At 41.0% G+C, this 18,662-nt stretch overlaps 1 protein-coding gene across 3 annotated transcripts; it reads right to left on the bottom strand.

The window, feature by feature from the left end:
- Positions 1–15,814, bottom strand: LOC135554197 (uncharacterized). 3 transcript variants are annotated; one of them, XM_064986339.1, is made up of 6 exons: positions 15,459–15,814; positions 14,322–14,365; positions 12,611–12,676; positions 12,454–12,520; positions 1,940–2,261; positions 1–1,808 (listed from the first exon to the last, which is right to left on the bottom strand). In XM_064986339.1, exons 1-6 carry the CDS (start codon positions 15,525–15,527, stop codon positions 1,132–1,134), a joined length of 1,245 nt encoding a protein of 414 aa, XP_064842411.1. In that variant the 5' UTR covers positions 15,528–15,814; the 3' UTR covers positions 1–1,131. The 3 variants fall into 3 exon arrangements, with proteins under 3 accessions (XP_064842411.1, XP_064842412.1, XP_064842413.1); XM_064986340.1 differs by having other exon boundaries at positions 1,949–2,261; XM_064986341.1 differs by having other exon boundaries at positions 1,940–2,243; positions 15,459–15,813.
- Between the last annotated feature and the right edge of the window lie 2,848 nt (positions 15,815–18,662).

Genomic DNA, 18,662 nt, shown 5'->3' with positions numbered 1-18,662 from the left:
TTTTTCAACACGTGACATTTAATTTAGCTTTTACATGTGACATGCGATAAATACAACCGAGAACATTTGCTTCAATTTACACCATTGTTGCAGTAGGAAATGTGCAAGCTGATATCTCCTCTTCAGAAATGCACAAAGGCTTAGTGAGAGGGGTGGACTATCAATTGGTAATACAACAATATGCCTTTTTTTTGTTTTACCTGGAAGTAAAAACAATACTTCAACGTAGCCAGCCTTCATCTTGGAATGCTGAACTTCTATCCCTCCAGGAATTCCTTCTTTCCTTTCTATTTTTGTCATAGAAATAAACATTGAATGAAATGAAGGACAGGGCTGTGCGTGATTGACAGGACATGCAGAACTTACTGTAAACACTGAGGAAGACAGTCGACTTTATACAAATGCGTTAGAAAAAGGAGTAACTGAAATGAGACCTAAAACACATTTGGGAATGAGTGGTGTAAACTGATATCCCCTCTTTAGAAATGCACAAAGGCTTAGCGAGAGGGGTGGACTATCAAATGGTAATACAAAACTAGAATCAGGTAGGCTCTTAATTTGATAAGTAAAATAAAGAAAAACAACAATACTTCAACGCAGCCAGCCTTCATCTGCTTAAACTTCTATCCCTCCAGGCATTCCTTCTCTCCTTTCTGTTTCTTTGTTATAGAAATCAAACTAACAAATCGAATGGAGGACAAGGGTGTGCATGACATACGGGACATGCACAACTTACTGTTAATACTGAGGAAGACAGACGACTTAATACAAAAGTGTTAGAAAAAAGAGCAACCGAAATGAGCCTCCTGGAATAAGAGAAGTTGGAGAAGTAGTAATGTTATAAATATGACATTCAGGAGTCAACTGCTCTCTCCCTCATCCATCTTTCCTCATCTTTCCAGAACCAAACACAACGTGAAAATTACCACCCAATTCTCTAAGGTACAATACCTTACCAAAACCCTAGTAATTGGTATCAATTTACTCTCATAGGCTTTGTAAACATCTTTAATGACAAATTATATTGTGGTTGTTTATCTAAACATGTTCCTAAGTGGTAAATTCAACATATGGGCTGCATTTCATGTATAACCTCACATGTTCTCTAATCCTCTCTCAGAACTCTGTCCTTCAGCTCTTAAAAAACCCTTCAGCTGCCAGGGCCTCTTTGAAAGTTACGGTCAAAGAGTTGATAGTCACATAGGTCACAATCACTTTGCCAGGATTCACTTCTGAGCCACTACTGTCTGGACACTGTGTCACAACCTCTTCACCTTGCTGTTTTGTGTCATTCTCCACCACTTCCTCTGCAACCTCAACATCGGTACAGACCACAGAACCATCAGCCACGGTTTTATCTCCAACATCCACCACTGAAGTGCTATCCCTGTCAATCAGAATATGTGTTCCCATCTCCTCTACCCTGTCAATAAAATAATCTGTCCCCAACCCCTCTTCCCTCTCAATAGCATTAGCTGTGCCTAACCTTTCTACCCTGTCAATCAAGGTATCTGTCCCCAATTCCACTTCTGTGTCACTGTCCACTAACCTATTGCTAATGTTAAGGTCTTCTGGACCCTCTGCAGAAACACAGCTCTCTGATTGATCAGTCCTATCCATTTGTTCCTGTCCAGTTTCAGAGGTCCCGCCCTCTGACCTGTACCCTTCCCCTGTCACCCTCAACAAGGCCCCACCCCCCAATGTCTCATCTCCAGAGCCCAGTGTGGAACCACAACTCTCCACTCTGTCAGTCGTCGACTCCACCTCCTGCTCCATCATGGGATAGCTGCACTCTGACTGGCTATGCCCTTAAGAGAGAAAGACACAGGAAATGAGATCAATATACCACGAATAGGACCAATCCTGACCTTCAAACCCGAGATAAAAAATAGATGATCAAATGTTTCATTAAATGTTCGATAGAAAACAAACTGAATACTGTTTTCACGTGTGTCTGTTGTTAACTCTGAATCCGGTCTCTCCTCTGCGCCTTGCCATTCATGCTCCATGGGGTCCTGTATGCGGGTCAGTGGTTGAAGGGAATTGTTGTCAGACACAGGTTTGGACACCCTCTGCTTGTTCTTGCGTCTTGCCAGGAGTGGGTAGACACTCCCTCCCTCCCCCGCCCTGTATGGCAGACTGCCCTGGTCCAGCTCGGAGCCCATGGAGCGGGTAAGGGAGAAGCGCAGACGAGGGGTATCTGGGACTTTGTGTGCACTACGGAGGTCCATGGCATAGATATTCTGTAGGAGAAGAGAAGACTAAAGCCGATGTCACACGTAGCAATCTGGACGCAATTTCTGTTGATTGCAACAAAGTGGCATCAGTGATGGTCAGTGTGTCACCCCAAAAATTGCCTGCAACATGGTTGCAACGCAAGAGATAGGATTGATTTCTATGTCACGCAACTGACTGTATGTAATGTCCAATCAGCGCGCAGAAAAAGAGTTTACATGAGTGGTCATATCGTTCCGTTCGGGAACTCCGACCCAGTACGCTAATGGTCAATCTTCAAAAAGGGCTTTAGTCTTTGAGATACCGCTACCCGATGTATAACAAAGCACAACCATGTTTTTCCATCTCTCTAAGGTCTTCCATACAATTCCTTCGATAAGTATTCAGACCCCTTAACTTCTTCCACATTTTGTTACAGCCTTATTCTAAAATGGATTAAAGAAAGAAATCAGCAATCTACACACAATACCCAATAATGACAAAGCGAAAACAGGTTTTTAGAAATGTTTGCAAAAAATAAAAAAAATAAAAACAGAAATACCCTATTTACATAAGTATTCAGACCCTTTGCTATCAGACTAAAAATTGAGCTTAGGTGCATCCTGTTTCCATTGATCATCCATGAGATGTTTCTGCAACATCATTGGAGTCCACCTGTGGTAAATTCAATTGATTTGACATGATTTGGAAAGGCACACACCTGTCTATATAAAAGGTCCCACAGTTGACAGTGCATGTCAGAGCAAAAACCAAGCCATGAGGTCGAAGGAATTGTCCGTAGAGCTCCGAGACAGGGTTGTGTCGAGCAACAGATCTGGGAAAGGGTACCAAAGGTCCCCAAGAACAGAGTGGCCTCCATTCTTCTTAAATGGAAGAAGTTTAGAACCACCAAGACTCTTTCTGGAGCTGGCAACCCGGCCAAACTGAGCAATCGGGGGGAGAAGGTCCTTGGTCAGAGAGGTGACCAAGAAGCCGATGGTTACTCTGACAGAGCTCTAGAGTTACTCTGTGGAGATGGGAGAACCTTCCAGAAGGACAACAGTAAAAGGCACATGACAACCCACTTGGAGTTTGCCAAAAGGCACCTAAAGAGTCTTAGACCATGGGAAACAAGATTCTCTGGTCTGAAGATTGAACTATTTGGCCTGAATGCCAAGCGTCACATCTGGACAACACCTAGCACCATGAAAACAGAGCGGTCAGGAACCTCAGACTTGAACGAAGGTTCAACTTCCAACAGGACAACGACCTAAAGCACACAGCCAAAACAACCCAGTATTGGCTTCGGGACAAGTCTCAATGTCTCAGCCAGAGCCCAGACTTGAACCAGATCGAACATCTCGGGAGAGACCTGAAAATAGCTGTGTAGCGACGCTCCCCATCCAACCTGACAGAGCTTGAGGATCTGCAGAGAAGAAAGGGAGAAATTCCCTCAATTTTTATTTTCATTTTTTATCTCAACTTTATTTAACCAGGTAGGCCAGCTGAGAGCAAGTTCTCATTTACACCTGGCCAAGATAAAGCAAAGCAGTGTGACACAAACAACACATGGAATAAATAAGCGTACAGTCAATAACACAATAGAAAAGTCTATATACAGTGTGTGCAAATGAAGTAAGATTAGTGAGGTAAGGCAATAAATAGGCCATAGTGGCAAAATAATTACAATTAAACACTGGAGTGATAGATGAGTAGAGGATGAATGTGCAAGAAGAGATACTGGGGTGCAAAGGAGCAAAAAACAAAACAATATGGGGATGAGGTAGTTGGGTGGGATATTTACAGATGGGCTATGTACAGGTGCAATGATCTGTATGCTGCTCTGACAGCTGATGCTTAAAGTTAGTGAGGAGGATATGAGTCTCCAGCTTCAGTGATTTTTGCAATTAGTTACAGTCATTGGCAGCAGAGAACTGGAAGGAAAGGTGGCCAAAGGAGGAGTTGGCTTTGAAGGGTGACCAGTGAAATATACCTGCTGGAGCGCGTACTACGGGTGCGTGCGGCTATGGTGACCAGTGAGCTGAGATAAGGTGGGGCTTTACCTAGCAAAGACTTATAGATGACCTGGAGTCAGTGGGTTTGGCGACAAATGTGAAGCGAGGGCCAGCTAACGAGAGCATACAGGTCACAGTGGTGGGTAGTATATATGGCTTTGGTGACAAAACGGATGGCACTGTGATAGGCTGCATCCAATTTGCTGAGTAGAGTGTTGAAGGCTATTTTGTAAATGACATCTCCGAAGTCAAGGATCGGTAGGATAGTCAGTTTTACGAGGGTATGTTTGGCAGCATGAGTGAAGGATGCTTTGTTTGCGAAATAGGAAGCTAATTCTAGATGCTTGATGTGAGTCTGGAAGGAGAGTTTACAGTCTAACCAGACGCCTAGGTATTTGTAGTTGTCCACATATTCTAAGTCAGATCCGTCCAGAGTAGAGATGCTAGACGGGCGGGCAGGTGCTGGCAGCGATCGGTTGAAGAGCATGCATTTAGTTTTAAGAGCAGTTGAAGGCCACGGAGGAGAGTTGTATGGCATTGAAGCTCGTCTGGAGGTTTGTTAACACAGTGTTCAAAGGGCCAGAAGTATACAGAATGGTGTCGTCTGCATGGAAGTGGATCAGAGAATCAGCAACAGTAAGAGCGACATCATTGATGTTTTCAGAGAAAAGAGTCGACCTGAGAATTGAATCCTGTGGCACCCCCATAAAGACGGCCAGAGGTCCGGACAACAGGCCCTCCGATTTGACACTGAACTCTGTCTGAGAAGTAGTTGGTGAACCAGAAATACAGGTGTGCCAAGCTTGTAGCGTCATATCCAAGACGAATTGCTGCCAAAAGTGCTTCAACAAAGTACTGAGTACAGGGTCTGAATACAATTTTTTTTATTATCAAAAATGTCTAAAAAAAATATTTTTTTGCTTTGTCATTATGGGGTAATGTGTGTAGATTGATGAGATGGAAAAAAACAGTTTAATCGATTTTAGAAAAGGCTGTAACCTAACAAAATGTGGAAAAAGTCAAGGGGTCGGAATACTTTTTGAAGGCACTGTATATGAAATGGATGGTTGTGTAAAAATATTTTACTGCAAAAGTAGTTACATTTATAGATGATGGGACACACCCCCTAAACTCAAACAGGACAGAATAATGCCTAGGTGGAGGGGTGGTGGGCCACATAAGCTTATTTAACCCAATATTGCAAGCTCTGATATTGCTCAAATTTGGAATATGAGCAGTCAATTGTCTGCCCTACATAAAAAAAAACATTAGGACATTTGACTCCAAATCCATTTTCAAACACAGATTCATCCTCGCAAAGAAAGGCACCTATTGGTAGATGGGTAAAAATTGTGGATGGTGTATCATCACACCGAGTCACTACAAATATAGAGTAGTCCTTCCTAACTCAGTTGCCGAAGAGGAAGGAAACCACTCAGGGATTTCACCATCAGGCTAATGGTGACTTTAAAAAAGTTTGAGTTTTACTTAATCTTGAAATCGAGTTCTTACTATGCTATAAGTAGTAAGACAGCACCACTGAATCATTTTTAACTATGAAACCACCCAAGTCCCGTCTTGGCCACTGCAGGCAGTGATTGGCCCCTCCCCAGAGGGTATAATACGCACTGCCCTGCCGGAGAGTGTTACTCTTGCTTTATTCAGCAACTGCTGTTTATCAAAGCCACCATTCGTATCATCTGTAAATTCATCTATACTTATTTTTCGTCTAAACTGCTCAATTTCAGACGGCCTACAACTTCAACCGAGCGGCGAAGAACATACAGTACCAGTCAAAAGTTTGGACACACCTACTCATATGGAATCATATAGTAAACAAAAAAAAGTGTTAAACAAATTAAAATATATTTGAGATTCTTCAAAGTAGCCACCATTTGCCTTGATGACAGCTTTGCACACTCTGGGCATTCTCTCAACCAGCTTCATGAGGTAGTCACCGGGAATGCATTTAAATTAACAGGTGTGCCTTGTTAAAAGTTAATTTATGGAATTTCTTTCCAATCAGTTGTGTTGTGACAAGGTAGGGTGGTATACATAAGATAGCCCTATTTGCTAAAAGTCAAAGTCCCTTTTATGTCAAGAACAGCTCCAATAAGCAAGCAGAAATGACAGTCCATCATTACTTTAAGACATGAAGGTCAGTCAATGCAGACAATTTCAAGAACTTTGAAAGTTTCTTTAAGTGCAATTGCAAAAACCATCAAGTGCTATGATGAAACTGGCTCTCATGAGGACCGCCACACAAAAGGAAGACCCAGAGTTACCCCTGCTGCAGAGGATAAGTTCATTAGAGTTAACTGCACCTCAGATTGCAGCCCAAATAAATGATTCAAATAACAGACACATCTCAACATCAACTGTTCAGATGAGACTGCTTGAATCAGGCCTTCGTCGGTGAATTGCTGCAAAGAAACCACTACTAAGTGGCCCCTATTCTAGAACAGGAAATAACCTCCCTTGGAGGAAAAGGAGCTATTCGCCCAGTTATGGAAGCAGACAAAAACACGGGTCATTATCAGAGATATTTTCGAGTGCCAAAGAAAGGCAGTGGCATGAGACTGATCTTAGATTTGAGGGTGTTGAACAAATCATTACGAAAACTACCTTTTCGCATGTTAACACACCGCCGTCTACTCAAAGTAGTCAGACAGACTGGATACGGATATTGTGCTATCTAGACGACTGTCTTATAATAGCGAAGTCGAGAAAATTGGTCGAGACACACACCACGATAGTGATAAATCATGTCCATAATCTGGGTTTCCTGATAAACTGTGAAAATAGTTGTCTCACTCTTCGCCAATCACTGCCTGCTAGGGCCAAGACAGGACTTGGGTGGTTTCAAAGCAGAAAATTATTCAGTGTTGCTGTCTAGTGACAGTTTATAGAAAAGTCAGAACTCTCGTTCTTCATTTATAAAACCAGGGTTGTAGTACAACCCAAATATTCCAAAACATACAAACTGTTTGCAATAAGGCACTAAAGTAACCCTGCAAAATTTTGGGCAATGAAATTTACTTTATGTCCAAATCCATTACTTCACTGAGTACCACTCTTCCTATTTCAAGCATGGTGGTGGCTGCATCATGTTATGGGTATGCTTGTCATCGGCAACGACAAGGGAATTTTTTAAGATAAAAAGAAACTGAATAGACCTAAGCACAGGCAAAATCCTAGAGGAAAACCTGGTTCAGTCTACTTTCCAATAGACACTGGGAAACAAATGCACCTTTCAGCAGGAAAATAACCTAAAACACACGGCCAAATATATACTGGAGTTGCTTACCAATGAAACATTGAATGTTCCTCAGTGACATAGTTACAGTTTTGTCTTAAATCGGCTTGAAAATCTATGGCAAAACTTGAAAATGGCTGTCTAGCATTATTCAACTACCAACTTGACAGAGCTTGAAGAACTAAAAAAATAATAATGTGCTAATCCAGGTGTGCAAAGCTCTTAAAGACTCACAGCTGTAATCACTGCCAAAAGAGATTCTAACATTTACTTATTTACTTATGTAAATTAGATATTTCTGTATTTTTTCCCCAATATATTTGTAACAATTTCAAAAAACATGTTTTCACATTGTCATTACGGGGTAGTGTGTGTAGATATGTGAGAAAAAAAAATATATATTTAATACATTTTGAATTCAGGTTGTAACACAACAAAATGTTGAATAAGTCAAGGGGTATGAATACTTTCTGAAGCCACTGTATAAAAAGGCAGCAGACTGCTTGGGATGGCAACACCACAAGCCTATGAGTGTCAATGAGGCAACAAGGAGGCTCCAATGAAAGGAAAGAGAATCATCCAACCCTGGACTCTGGCACCCTCTCCCTAGTTCTACAACTTGCACTTCCAGGATTGGGCTCTTAAGTCACATCCTTATCATTTTTTTTATTTTTTTTACCTTTATTTTACTAGGCAAGTCAGTTAAGAACAAATTCTTATTTTCAATGACGGCCTAGGAACAGTGGGTTAACTGCCTGTTCAGGGGCAGAACGACAGAACGACCTTGTCAGCTCAGGGATTTGAACTTGCAACCTTTCGGTTAGTAGTCCAACGCTCTAACCACTACGCCACCCTGCCACCCCCATCATGTAGAAGTGAGCTTTAATTCATTGCTAGTACAATACGTCTGCCTGAATCGAACATGACCTTCCTCTGGCTCACTGCATTTGTGATGCACATTTGGATGTTTCCAGTGCACTCTTATACTGTTCAGGTTGAGCTGGCACATTGCTTCATCCAGACAATCATGTCTGCCCTGGAGTTGCCGTATATGTTGACTTGGTGACATTATGGTGCATGGGGAGAATACAACCACACATGACAAGCGCATAAGGCAGGTGTTCACTACAATAAACCAACACAATCTGACACTCATTGACAAGAAATGCCATCAACTTAGTGGGCATGTCATAGGAATTGCAGTGATAGGTCCACTCCACCACCAGTCCTCTCCTCAGGCAGTTACTAGAGACATAGTCCAGTTCCATGGTGTCTGCCACATGTCAGGAGGCCATTCAACAGCCAACATGCTGTCTGGAAATTGATGGCGTGCATTGCCCTCATACATATTTTGCTACCAACCATGGCTGGCCAGCCCATGTGACACCTGAAATGGGCTCTCATGCTGGGGTGACATATGCATTGGTCTGGAAAACTGTGCAGTAATTCCAACATACAGTTGAAGTCAGAAGTATACATACACCTTAGCCAAATACATTAAACTCAGTTTTTCACAATTCCTGACATTTAATCCTAGTAAAAATGATCTGTCTTAGGTCAGTTAGGATCACCACTTTATTTTTAAAATGTGAAATGTCAGAATAATAGTAGAGGGAATGATTTATTTCAGCTTTTATTTCTTTCATCACATTCCCACTGGGTCAGAAGTTTACATACACTTAATTAGTGTTCGGTAGCATTGTCTTTTAAATTGTTTAACTTGGGTCAAACGTTTCAGGTAGCCTTCCACAAGCTTCCCACAATAAGTTGGGTGAATTTTGACCCATTCCTCCTGACAGAGCTGGTGTAACTGAGTCAGGTTTTTAGGCCTCCTTTTTTCAGTTCTGCCCACAAAGTTTCGATAGGATTGAGGTCAGGGCTTTGGAATGGCCACTCCAACACCTTGACTTCGTTGTCCTTAAGCCACTTTGCCACAACTTTGGAAGTATGCTTGGGGTCATTGTCCATTTGGAAGACCCATTTGCGACCAAGCTTTAACTTTCTGACTGATGTCTTGAGATGTTGCTTCAATATATCCACATAATGTTTCTGCCTCATGATGTTATCTATTTTGTGACGGGCACCAGTCCCTCCTGCAGCAAAGCATCCCCACAACATGATGCTGCCACCCCCGTACTTCACGTTTGGGATGGTGTTCTTCGGCTTGCAAGCCTCCCCCTTTTTCCTCCAAACATAACAATGGTCATTATGGCCAAACCGTTCTATTTTTGTTTCATCAAAACAGAGGACATTTCTCCAAAAGGTACAATCTTTGTCCCCATGTGCAGTTGCAAACCGTAATCTGGCTTTTTTATGGCAGTTTTGGAGCAGTGGCTTCTTCATTGCTGAGCGGCGTTTCAGGTTATGTCGATATAGGACTCGTTTTACTGTGGATATAGATACCTTTGTACCCGTTTCCTCCAGCATCTTCACAAGGTCCTTTCCTGTTGTTCTGGGATTGATTTGTACTTTTCGCACCAAAGTACGTTCATCTCTCGGAGACAGAACGCGTCTCCTTCCTGAGCGGTATGACAGCTGCGTGGTCCCATGGTGTTTATACTTGCGTACTATTGTTTGTACAGATGAACACGGTACCTTCAGGCGTTTGGAAATTGCTCCCAAGGATGAACCAGACTTGTGGAGGTCTACAATTTTTTTTCGGAGGTCTTGGCTGACTTCTTTTGATTTTCCCATCTGTCAAGCAAAGAGGCAATGAGTTTGAAGGTAGGCCTTTAAATAAATCCACAAGTACACCTCCAATTGACTCAAATTATGTCAATTGGCCTATCAGAAGCTTCTAAAGCCATGACATCATTTTCGGGAATTTTCCAAGCTGTTTAAAGACACAGTCAACTTAGTGTATGTAAACTTCTGACCCACTGGAATTGTGATACAGAAAATTATATGTGAAATAATCTGTCTGTAAACAATCGTTGGAAAAATGACTTGTGTCATGCACTGACTTGCCAAAACTATAGTTTGTTAAACAAGAAATCTGTGGAGTGGTTGAAAAACGAGTTTTAATGACTCCAACCTAAGTGTATGTAAACTTCCGACTTTAACTGTACCTATAAAGGAAATATGCCATTTATGGCAAACAATAGGAACCCCTGGATGGTAAAACTTGCTGTATGTGATCATTTATGGTGGCTGGGGATTGACTGAGATAGTGGTCTTTGTGCACCATGCTTAATCAGCTCCACTTCCTCTGCAACCCACCAACTGTCCATCAATGCCCATGGATCAAATGTATATGTGTCTGGAGCTGTGCTCTGTCCAGTTAGTCAATGGGTCTCATTGGCATACAAGCTGCATTTGCTGACTGCCTATACTGAACTGTAGAAATAGAAACTGCCCCCCCCCCCCCCACAGCCCCAATACCCCACCAGTCATACAGGAAGGATATTGTGCAAGCTGGTCAGGCCCCAGATCTCCAACCACCACTGGCTACTTTGTCTCCTCACCCTATTAGGACACACGCATGTCCTGGTCACCTCAGAGACTTTGAATCAACGTTGCACATTTCGTTTTATTGGGGAAAAGAGGACTGTAAATATACAGTAAATACAGAAAGTATTCAGACTTCTTGACTTTTTCCACATTTATTACGTTACAGCGTTATTCTAAAATTGATTAACTTGTTTTTTCCCCCCTCATCAATCTACACACAATATGCCATAATGGCTAAGAAGAAAACAGGTTTTTGGAAATATCACATCTACATAAGTATTCAGACCCTTTACTCAGTACTTTGTTGAAGCACCTTTGGCAGCGATTACAGCCTCGAGTCTTCTTGGGTATGATGCTACAAGTTTGGCACACCTGCATTTGGGGAGTGTCTCCCATTCTTCTCTGCAGATCCTCTCAAGCTCTGTCAGGTTGGATGGAGTGCATCGCTGCACAGCTATTTTCTGAGTAGTGGCTTCCATCTGGCCACTCTACCATAAAGGCCTGATTGGAAGAGTGCTGCAGAGATGGTTATCCTTATGGAAGGTTCTCCCATCTCCACAGAGGAACTCTGGAGCTCTGTCAGAGCGACCATCGGCTTCTTGGTCACCTCCCTGACCAAGGCCCTTCTCCCCCGATTGCTCAGTTTGGCCAGTCGGCCAGCTCTAGGAAGAGTCTTGGTGGTTCCAAACTTCTTCCATTTAAGAATAATGGAAGCCACTGTTCTTGGGGACCTTGAATGCTGCAGACATTTTTTTGTGTACCCTTCCCCAGAACTGTGCCTCGACACAATCCTGTCTTTGAGTTCTACGGACAATTCCTTTGATCTCATGGCTTGGATTCTTCTCTGACATGCACTGTCAACTATGGGAACTCATATAGACAGGTGTGTGCCTTTCCAAATCCTATCCAATCAAATGGAATTTACCACAAGTAGACTCAAATCAAGTTGTAGAAACATCTCACAGATGATCAATGGAATCAGGATGCACCTGAGCAAAATGACTAGTCTCATAGCAAAGGTTCTGAATACTTAGGTAAATAAGGCATCTGTTTTTTATTTTTAGTACATTTGCAAACATTTCTAAAAACCAGTTTTCGCTTTGTCATTATGGGGTATGTGTGTAGATTGATTAGGAAATGTTTTTATTTAATCCATTTTAGAATAAGGTTGTGACGTAACAAAATGTTGAAAAAGTCAAGGGATCTGAATGCTTACCGAATGCACTGTATATCGATGTTGTTACAATTAGCAAACATTTGGATTATCAAATAATTTATGGAACCGTGATGTTTCACAAGATTGGGTGTTGCATGCAATTTCAATTGCGTTTGAAATGCTTCATGTATCAGCAAAGTTGCTTGAGATGACACATAAATTGCTTTGTGTGATGCAGGCTTAAGATGATTTAATATACTATTAAGTATTGTCATTTGTGTAATTGCTATGTTAATGTAAGGGACAGAGAAAAGTATTAAGAAAGTGGATGTTCTGAACAAGGAGAAAGGTAAGCGCTGTACCCGCAAGACGAGTCTCCGTGGTCTGAGTCCTTTCCTGCGGTATGCCAGGGCTCGGTCCTTCTCCTCCCTGATAAGACACAGAGAATATGAAATTGCAATGGCTAGAGAAAAAGTAGTATGCAGTATTCATACTTACAGCACTCTCAGTACTACTCACTTCTCTTCATAAGCCAGCACCAGGCGTGGGTCCAGTATGTGGTCCTCTGGTTCCCAGGTGCTGTACCTGTAAAACAATCACACTCTATAAGCACTGTTTATGCAGGATCATCATGGCATGATCCCCTTGAATTAGGCAAGGAGGTACAATGACAGGAGTTGTTATAGAATCATATGGGAACTTTCAATGAATTTAATTATAGAGACTGCAAGCGGTTATACCTTACCTTTTAAAACCCTGGCAGATTGTAAATTGTCAATAGATATCATTACAAATACACCAAATCAATCACCAGACACTTTTAAATGTCAACCTCTATTGCGCAAGTGAGTCGTTCTGGAATTTGTTATGTTTTTCCCACTTGTCTTGACTCCTGAGGGGTATACTACGTTGCAGGATAGAGGAGTTAGCGAGCTAACTTTCGTCAATTCTGAGTTCAACTCTGGATAACTGTTGACACGAAGGTGGCTCACCTTTTAGCCAGGTAAATTTATATGGCAACAAATACTTTAGCTCTAACCTGCTCTGGGGCAGGCTAAATTCACTTCATCCTAAATGAAGTGCTTGAGCTGAGGACCAATCAAATCAGATCCCCTCCCTCTCGCAAAAAAGCACGTCATCATCCCCTTCATTCTCTGAAACCACTTAAGACGGCTGGTTAAATATTTTATTGTGTTAATAATATTCAAATACCCTACAGTATCTCACTACATATTTACTCATGTGTAGTGAGAATTTGAAACGTCACACACAGTACAATTTTCGTATGACTTAATACAATAATTTAATCGATAGGTGTGGGGGGGGGGGGTGCTCGTGCACACAAAGACAGCCTTAACAATTGTGTAATAAAAAGACACCACTTCTAATAACCCATTTCACACCATAGCCTGCTGAATTTGCAGGATGAGTTGTTTCATTTCAGCAAAAACCTAAAATGTGGCACAGACTTGCTGATGGATTGCTGTTTCAGCATTTTATCAATGAAGATTTCTGCATTCGACTAATCACGTGCAACATGCAAGCGTAGTTACAAACCTGGCGAGTTAGCGGCAGCTGAAGAATCTAAATACATGGTCGTAACATGGATGAAGCCTGAGCTGGAATATGAAGCTTAGTGAAGCTAGCTAGCTTTAGAAAATCCTGAGTAGATCTAGCTAGTGTCGTAGTATACCCCTCTATTTCTATTGAAAGTGTTGGTAAACAAGGGTACCCTTCAGTTTTAGATGCGTGCGGAATCGGATTAACGCTGGATCTGGACGGACTCTTCACATTACGAAAATGCACCAAATGGCGTACGGTGGTTGCCAGTTCTCCTGTCAGTGTACTTCCTTGATTAAGGAAATCGGAATTAGGGGTGTTAAATATAAGAGGCACTTTAACCAATAATATGAGGTTTTTACTAAGACATCAGAAGCAGAGGGAACATTACAGGGCCTTCAGAAAGTATTCACACCCCTTGACTTATTCCACATTTTGTTGTGTTTCAAAAAATATAATTCTACTTTGACATTATGCGGTATTGTGTGTAGGCCAGTGACCAAACAAATCTACATTTAATCAATATTAAATTCAGGCTGTAACACAACAAAATTTGGAAAACGTCAATGGGTGGAAATCATTTCTGAAGGCACTATATGTACCCAGGTCATACATACATGACTCATACAGATTTGTATTGCATTCACTAATTAATAGGAAGAGTACTTACTTTGGTGGCCATCCCTGCCACTTCAATAAGTATTCCACATTACCCTAAGAAGCAAAAGAGAAAGGCACATTTAGCAAGAGAGCAAATAACACAATTAGTACTCTTTGTACGGTAGTTCAAGGAGCATAAAAAGATGACTGTCGCTTTAAAAGGTCGGTGTCGAGCTCATTTGGGTAATTTTATTTTCAAATGGAGATTGAACGAGATGACGTCAATCTAAAGGCCTCGAACTCAACTATTGTGATGACGTGATCGCACATGGATGGGTTTTATGTAAAATAATTTTCTTGAGCGTCAAAAAGCGATGGAAATGGGTAGGACTTTACATGTAAACAACTCGTATTGCGCAACGTGCTGCACAGCGAAGGTCTCCGCTTTGGACCCCCCATTGATAATATAATTGTATGGTGTGCGTGTATAGAATACTCAATACATAGAATGAAACATTACTGTATTATAATCTTCCATTTTCAAACCAACTTTACAAAATAAAGCATAAGTAAATGCATAGTAAGATTCATACCATACAAAAACATAGGCTCATTGTGATGATCATACTACAACAACATAATAGGACAATATTGAATGGATCATGCGAGGTGTAACATTACACAGCAGTTTTTTTTCCCACCCAGATACCCCAATCCATCTTCCCGTCCTCTGTTCTCCTCCTGTTGGCGTAACGTACAAATAAACTGCGTAGCTCACACACATTGGCCGCGCGGACAAACCCACCAGTGATACCCCACGATGAGACCCGATTTTGCTAAACACACCCCTTTTATATTTTACTACTTGAGGTAGTAGTCTGTATCCAGAACATACAACATACACAAACCAAGGGAAACGAAAAGATTCCACAATCTCTTTATTGAAAATGATGTAGCCTATAGGCAACATTATGTGCAGGAAAAAAATATTTTAAACTTTTTGCGTGTTAGAATTAGCAGCTTTTCACGTAGCAGAATGACAATATTAATGTCTAGCGTAAACTACGGAAAGTGCGTAGCAATACTTTTGTGTAATGGCTGATATATACTCTGTAAGAGTACAGGTAGTACATTGGCTGTTAAAACCATAAGACACCAATGATAGGTAGACTACATTTCTATTCGGAAGCACGGCTACATTGCTTACCTTTCTGACTCTCTTCTTGATTATTGATTCAACTGCAAACACTTGTTCGCCTATAGATGACAGTTCCATCGCTCCTAGGCTGCTTGTCGCACGCTCAAAACAGGGAACGCGAAATGTTTCTCGTTCTTTCCAAAAAAAAAAAATACCCCCCAGATTCCCAAAACTCACTGCAGCGGCTAAAACAAGCTTTTTGCCTACTCTTACAACCCTTTTCTATTATCGGAGTCTTTATCACTTACTCACATGCACGTATTAGATAGTTGAGCGGTATTTTAGGTTATCTTTCTGAGTTTTAAAATCTGCGACACATCACTGCCTGGCGCGTGCTTTAGTCAAGCGCGCTCCCTCTGACTCTGGTACGATGCGCCGAGCCCCCAATAATGGACAGAGAAGAGGCTAAAGCGAGAGGGTTTACTTCGCCCAAAATCTGTCCCACGGAAATAGGATCACGAATTGAATTTTATTTTTTTATTTCACCCTTATTTAATCAGGTAGGCTAGTTGAGAACAAGTTCTCATTTACAACTGCGACCTGGCCAATATAAAGCATAGCAGTGTGAACAGACAACACAGAGTTACACATGGAGTAAACAATTAACAAGTCAATAACACAGTAGACAAAAATAAATAAATAATAATAATAATAATTTTTGCTAATTTTCTACGTGAGGATTATTTGATAGAATATAACTTTCGTAATGTTTAGGTTGTTGCGAATGCACTGATATAAGTGAACACACGTGGTATTTCGTCAACTGAAAAAAAACTACTTTATATTGGAGTTGTGCCTCTTGTTCACACGCGTCTCTGCCCTCTCATTGGTTAGAATGGTCCCACCTGATCGCGCCTTCTCCCGCTGCCTTCCATCTTTGAAGACATGCATTTCCATTGTTAGAATGGCCACTCGACTATCTTGTCAATATAATTGATCATCTTTGGCATGCCCGGGTCTTTCACTATTACAAAACACATTATTTCAATAATATGTGTATTATTCTATAAACTCTTAAATGCGTTTTATGGGTTGTTTTCTTTAAATACTATTGAGGAACATCTGTCCTATTTTTGGCACATGACTGTTTTCCATATTGTTAAAATATCCAGGATAATTATCTAATGTCAACATAATTCCAGGTCCCATGTGATGCTAGGCTATCTATTATCAAGCTACGTACATGCCTCTATCCCGAATTAATAGGAAAGATAGGTACTAAAATTATGAAATGAGATGGTGCCTATTTTATTTCCCTATTCATATGGAATTGATGCATAAACTGTAACTTGATCTACACAACAGATGGCATGAAACAGGCTCATCTCAACATTGAACCAACAGAGAACGTGCTTAAAATCTCTTTAAACAATTGGGGATCTGATATCCAGAAGATGTCTGTGCACCTATTTGTGTGATGGTTAGGAAATTATATTGTATATTGCAAGAATATAGTTTTATGTAACAGTTGAATGGACAGGAAAGATCTGAATTGGAAATGAAAACCTTCTGCAGTTTGGTTGGGGAATGTCTACACCTCCATCTGTGTGCATAAATGGTTCCAAATATAGCACTCCGGCCATTAATTACATAGCAAGGGGCTTCTAAAATAACTAAAAGAAGGCATATTTCTTCTACAGTACATGTAACCAAAAACCAAACAAGATAAGTACAAGATTGGAAAAACGACAATGGTTTCTAAAGGAAATAGGATGATGTTTTTCAACCAAAATATGTAGAGCCTCATTGAATAATAATTTGATTGATAACACAAATAATTTTCTTACACAGACTTGCCCCAACCACACTCTTACCGTAGGGTAATTTGATAGAATGTTTATTTCATTTCTCCATGTACAACACACAGTGGTGACCCGCCATATCGGGTAGGCCTACCAGTTTTTTTTGTGTGTGCCTGTTTTGCATGTTATTTTGGCCTCAATATGTGTCACATATCAGTTTGCAAACAATGTAAAAAAAAAAATTAAAATAAAACAATATAATTGAGTTAATAAAGCCACATACAAACATGGTCTCTTTTTTGCTTTTTTGAATGAGGCAGCTCCAAAATGCAGGTGTTTCAGCCGAGCTCAGTGCTTTCTGTGGTGGTGGGGCAGCCAGCGAAAATACAGAGCGTAGGGGTTGGTAATGTTCTCTAGTTGCACCATGATTGGCTCAGGTCATTGGCCACAGATACAATTAAGTCAAATCACGTTATATCTGCAGTAGCTTTAATTGGACTGATAATGTTTACATCATATTTCAAAATCTTAGCTAGCAGTCATCATCATGAATCAAGTTGACAATCTACTGGTAAATCCTTGTCATATGAAGAGAAATTATAGATAAAACGTATTGGTGCTCATCGCCCATTGGACATAAACATTACACAACAAGTTGGAAATTGCAAATTCAACAATGAGTGGTTTAGAAGGAATCAGTGGCAAACTGCAAGCATTGCAAAGCAATCACTAGCATGCTATTCAGTGGAGTGAACAGTCATCCAACTCGGAATTCCAAGTCGGAAACTCGGGCCTCTTTCTAGAGCTCCGCCCTGAAGATCACTAACGTCATGATTAGACCTTGCTTTTTTTCCGAGTTCCCAGTTGTCTTGAAAGCACCATAAATCCAGAGAATGCCAGACTTTGATGACAAAATTTGCCCACGAAGGACTGCCGCGCCACCTTCCTGTTCAAGTGAGCACAGCACAAGGTGAGACCTTTTTTTTTATTGTATGCTGCTGCATACATGATGTAATATGCCAAGGATATATGTATACTGTAGCTAAGAAAGTAATACTAACTGTATGTTGTGTAGTAAGCTGTTAGTAGACGATGTGCCTCACCCTAATAATTTGGTCGCTTTTCCTCTCATAATTTAGCCTACTGTTCTGACCTGGTGGTTCACATGTAGTCTATAGCATGTTTTAGAGAAATGTCATCAAATATTGTAAGAGCTTTCATTGTCTGCGTTTATGCCCCCTTTATATGCTTATTTGACCCCTAACCTGGAAATCTGTAAGAACGGCCCATGTTCTGAATTCTGTCGCTGTACATTCCAAAAGTGCAGATTAAATAATTATATTGACTATGTCCATCCTAACTCGCTCATTACTGTCCTAATCGAAATTACGGATTGCCTCATATCTGCTCGTCATTCCCTTATGCCATAGTTTGTACATCTCCATTATCAGTACAAACCACATTTATTTAA

The sequence above is a fragment of the Oncorhynchus masou genome, chromosome 14, assembly GCF_036934945.1.
Source record: "Oncorhynchus masou masou isolate Uvic2021 chromosome 14, UVic_Omas_1.1, whole genome shotgun sequence".
NCBI lineage: Eukaryota > Metazoa > Chordata > Actinopteri > Salmoniformes > Salmonidae > Oncorhynchus > Oncorhynchus masou.
Note: the sequence above shows the minus strand (reverse complement) of the source record. Positions and strands in the feature narration are given on the sequence as shown.

What these genes read in the sequence shown, in the direction of transcription:
- LOC135554197 (XM_064986339.1), bottom strand. Translation starts at nt 15,527, where the DNA reads ATGGAACTGTCATCTATAGGCGAACAAGTGTTTGCAGTTGAATCAATA. An exon ending in TGGCAGGGATGGCCACCAAA is followed by an intron (nt 12,677 to 14,321) that starts GTAAGTACTCTT and finishes ATTGTTTTACAG; the next exon opens with GTACAGCACCTGGGAACCAG. An exon ending in AACAGACACACGTGAAAACA is followed by an intron (nt 1,809 to 1,939) that starts GTATTCAGTTTG and finishes TTCTCTCTTAAG; the next exon opens with GGCATAGCCAGTCAGAGTGC.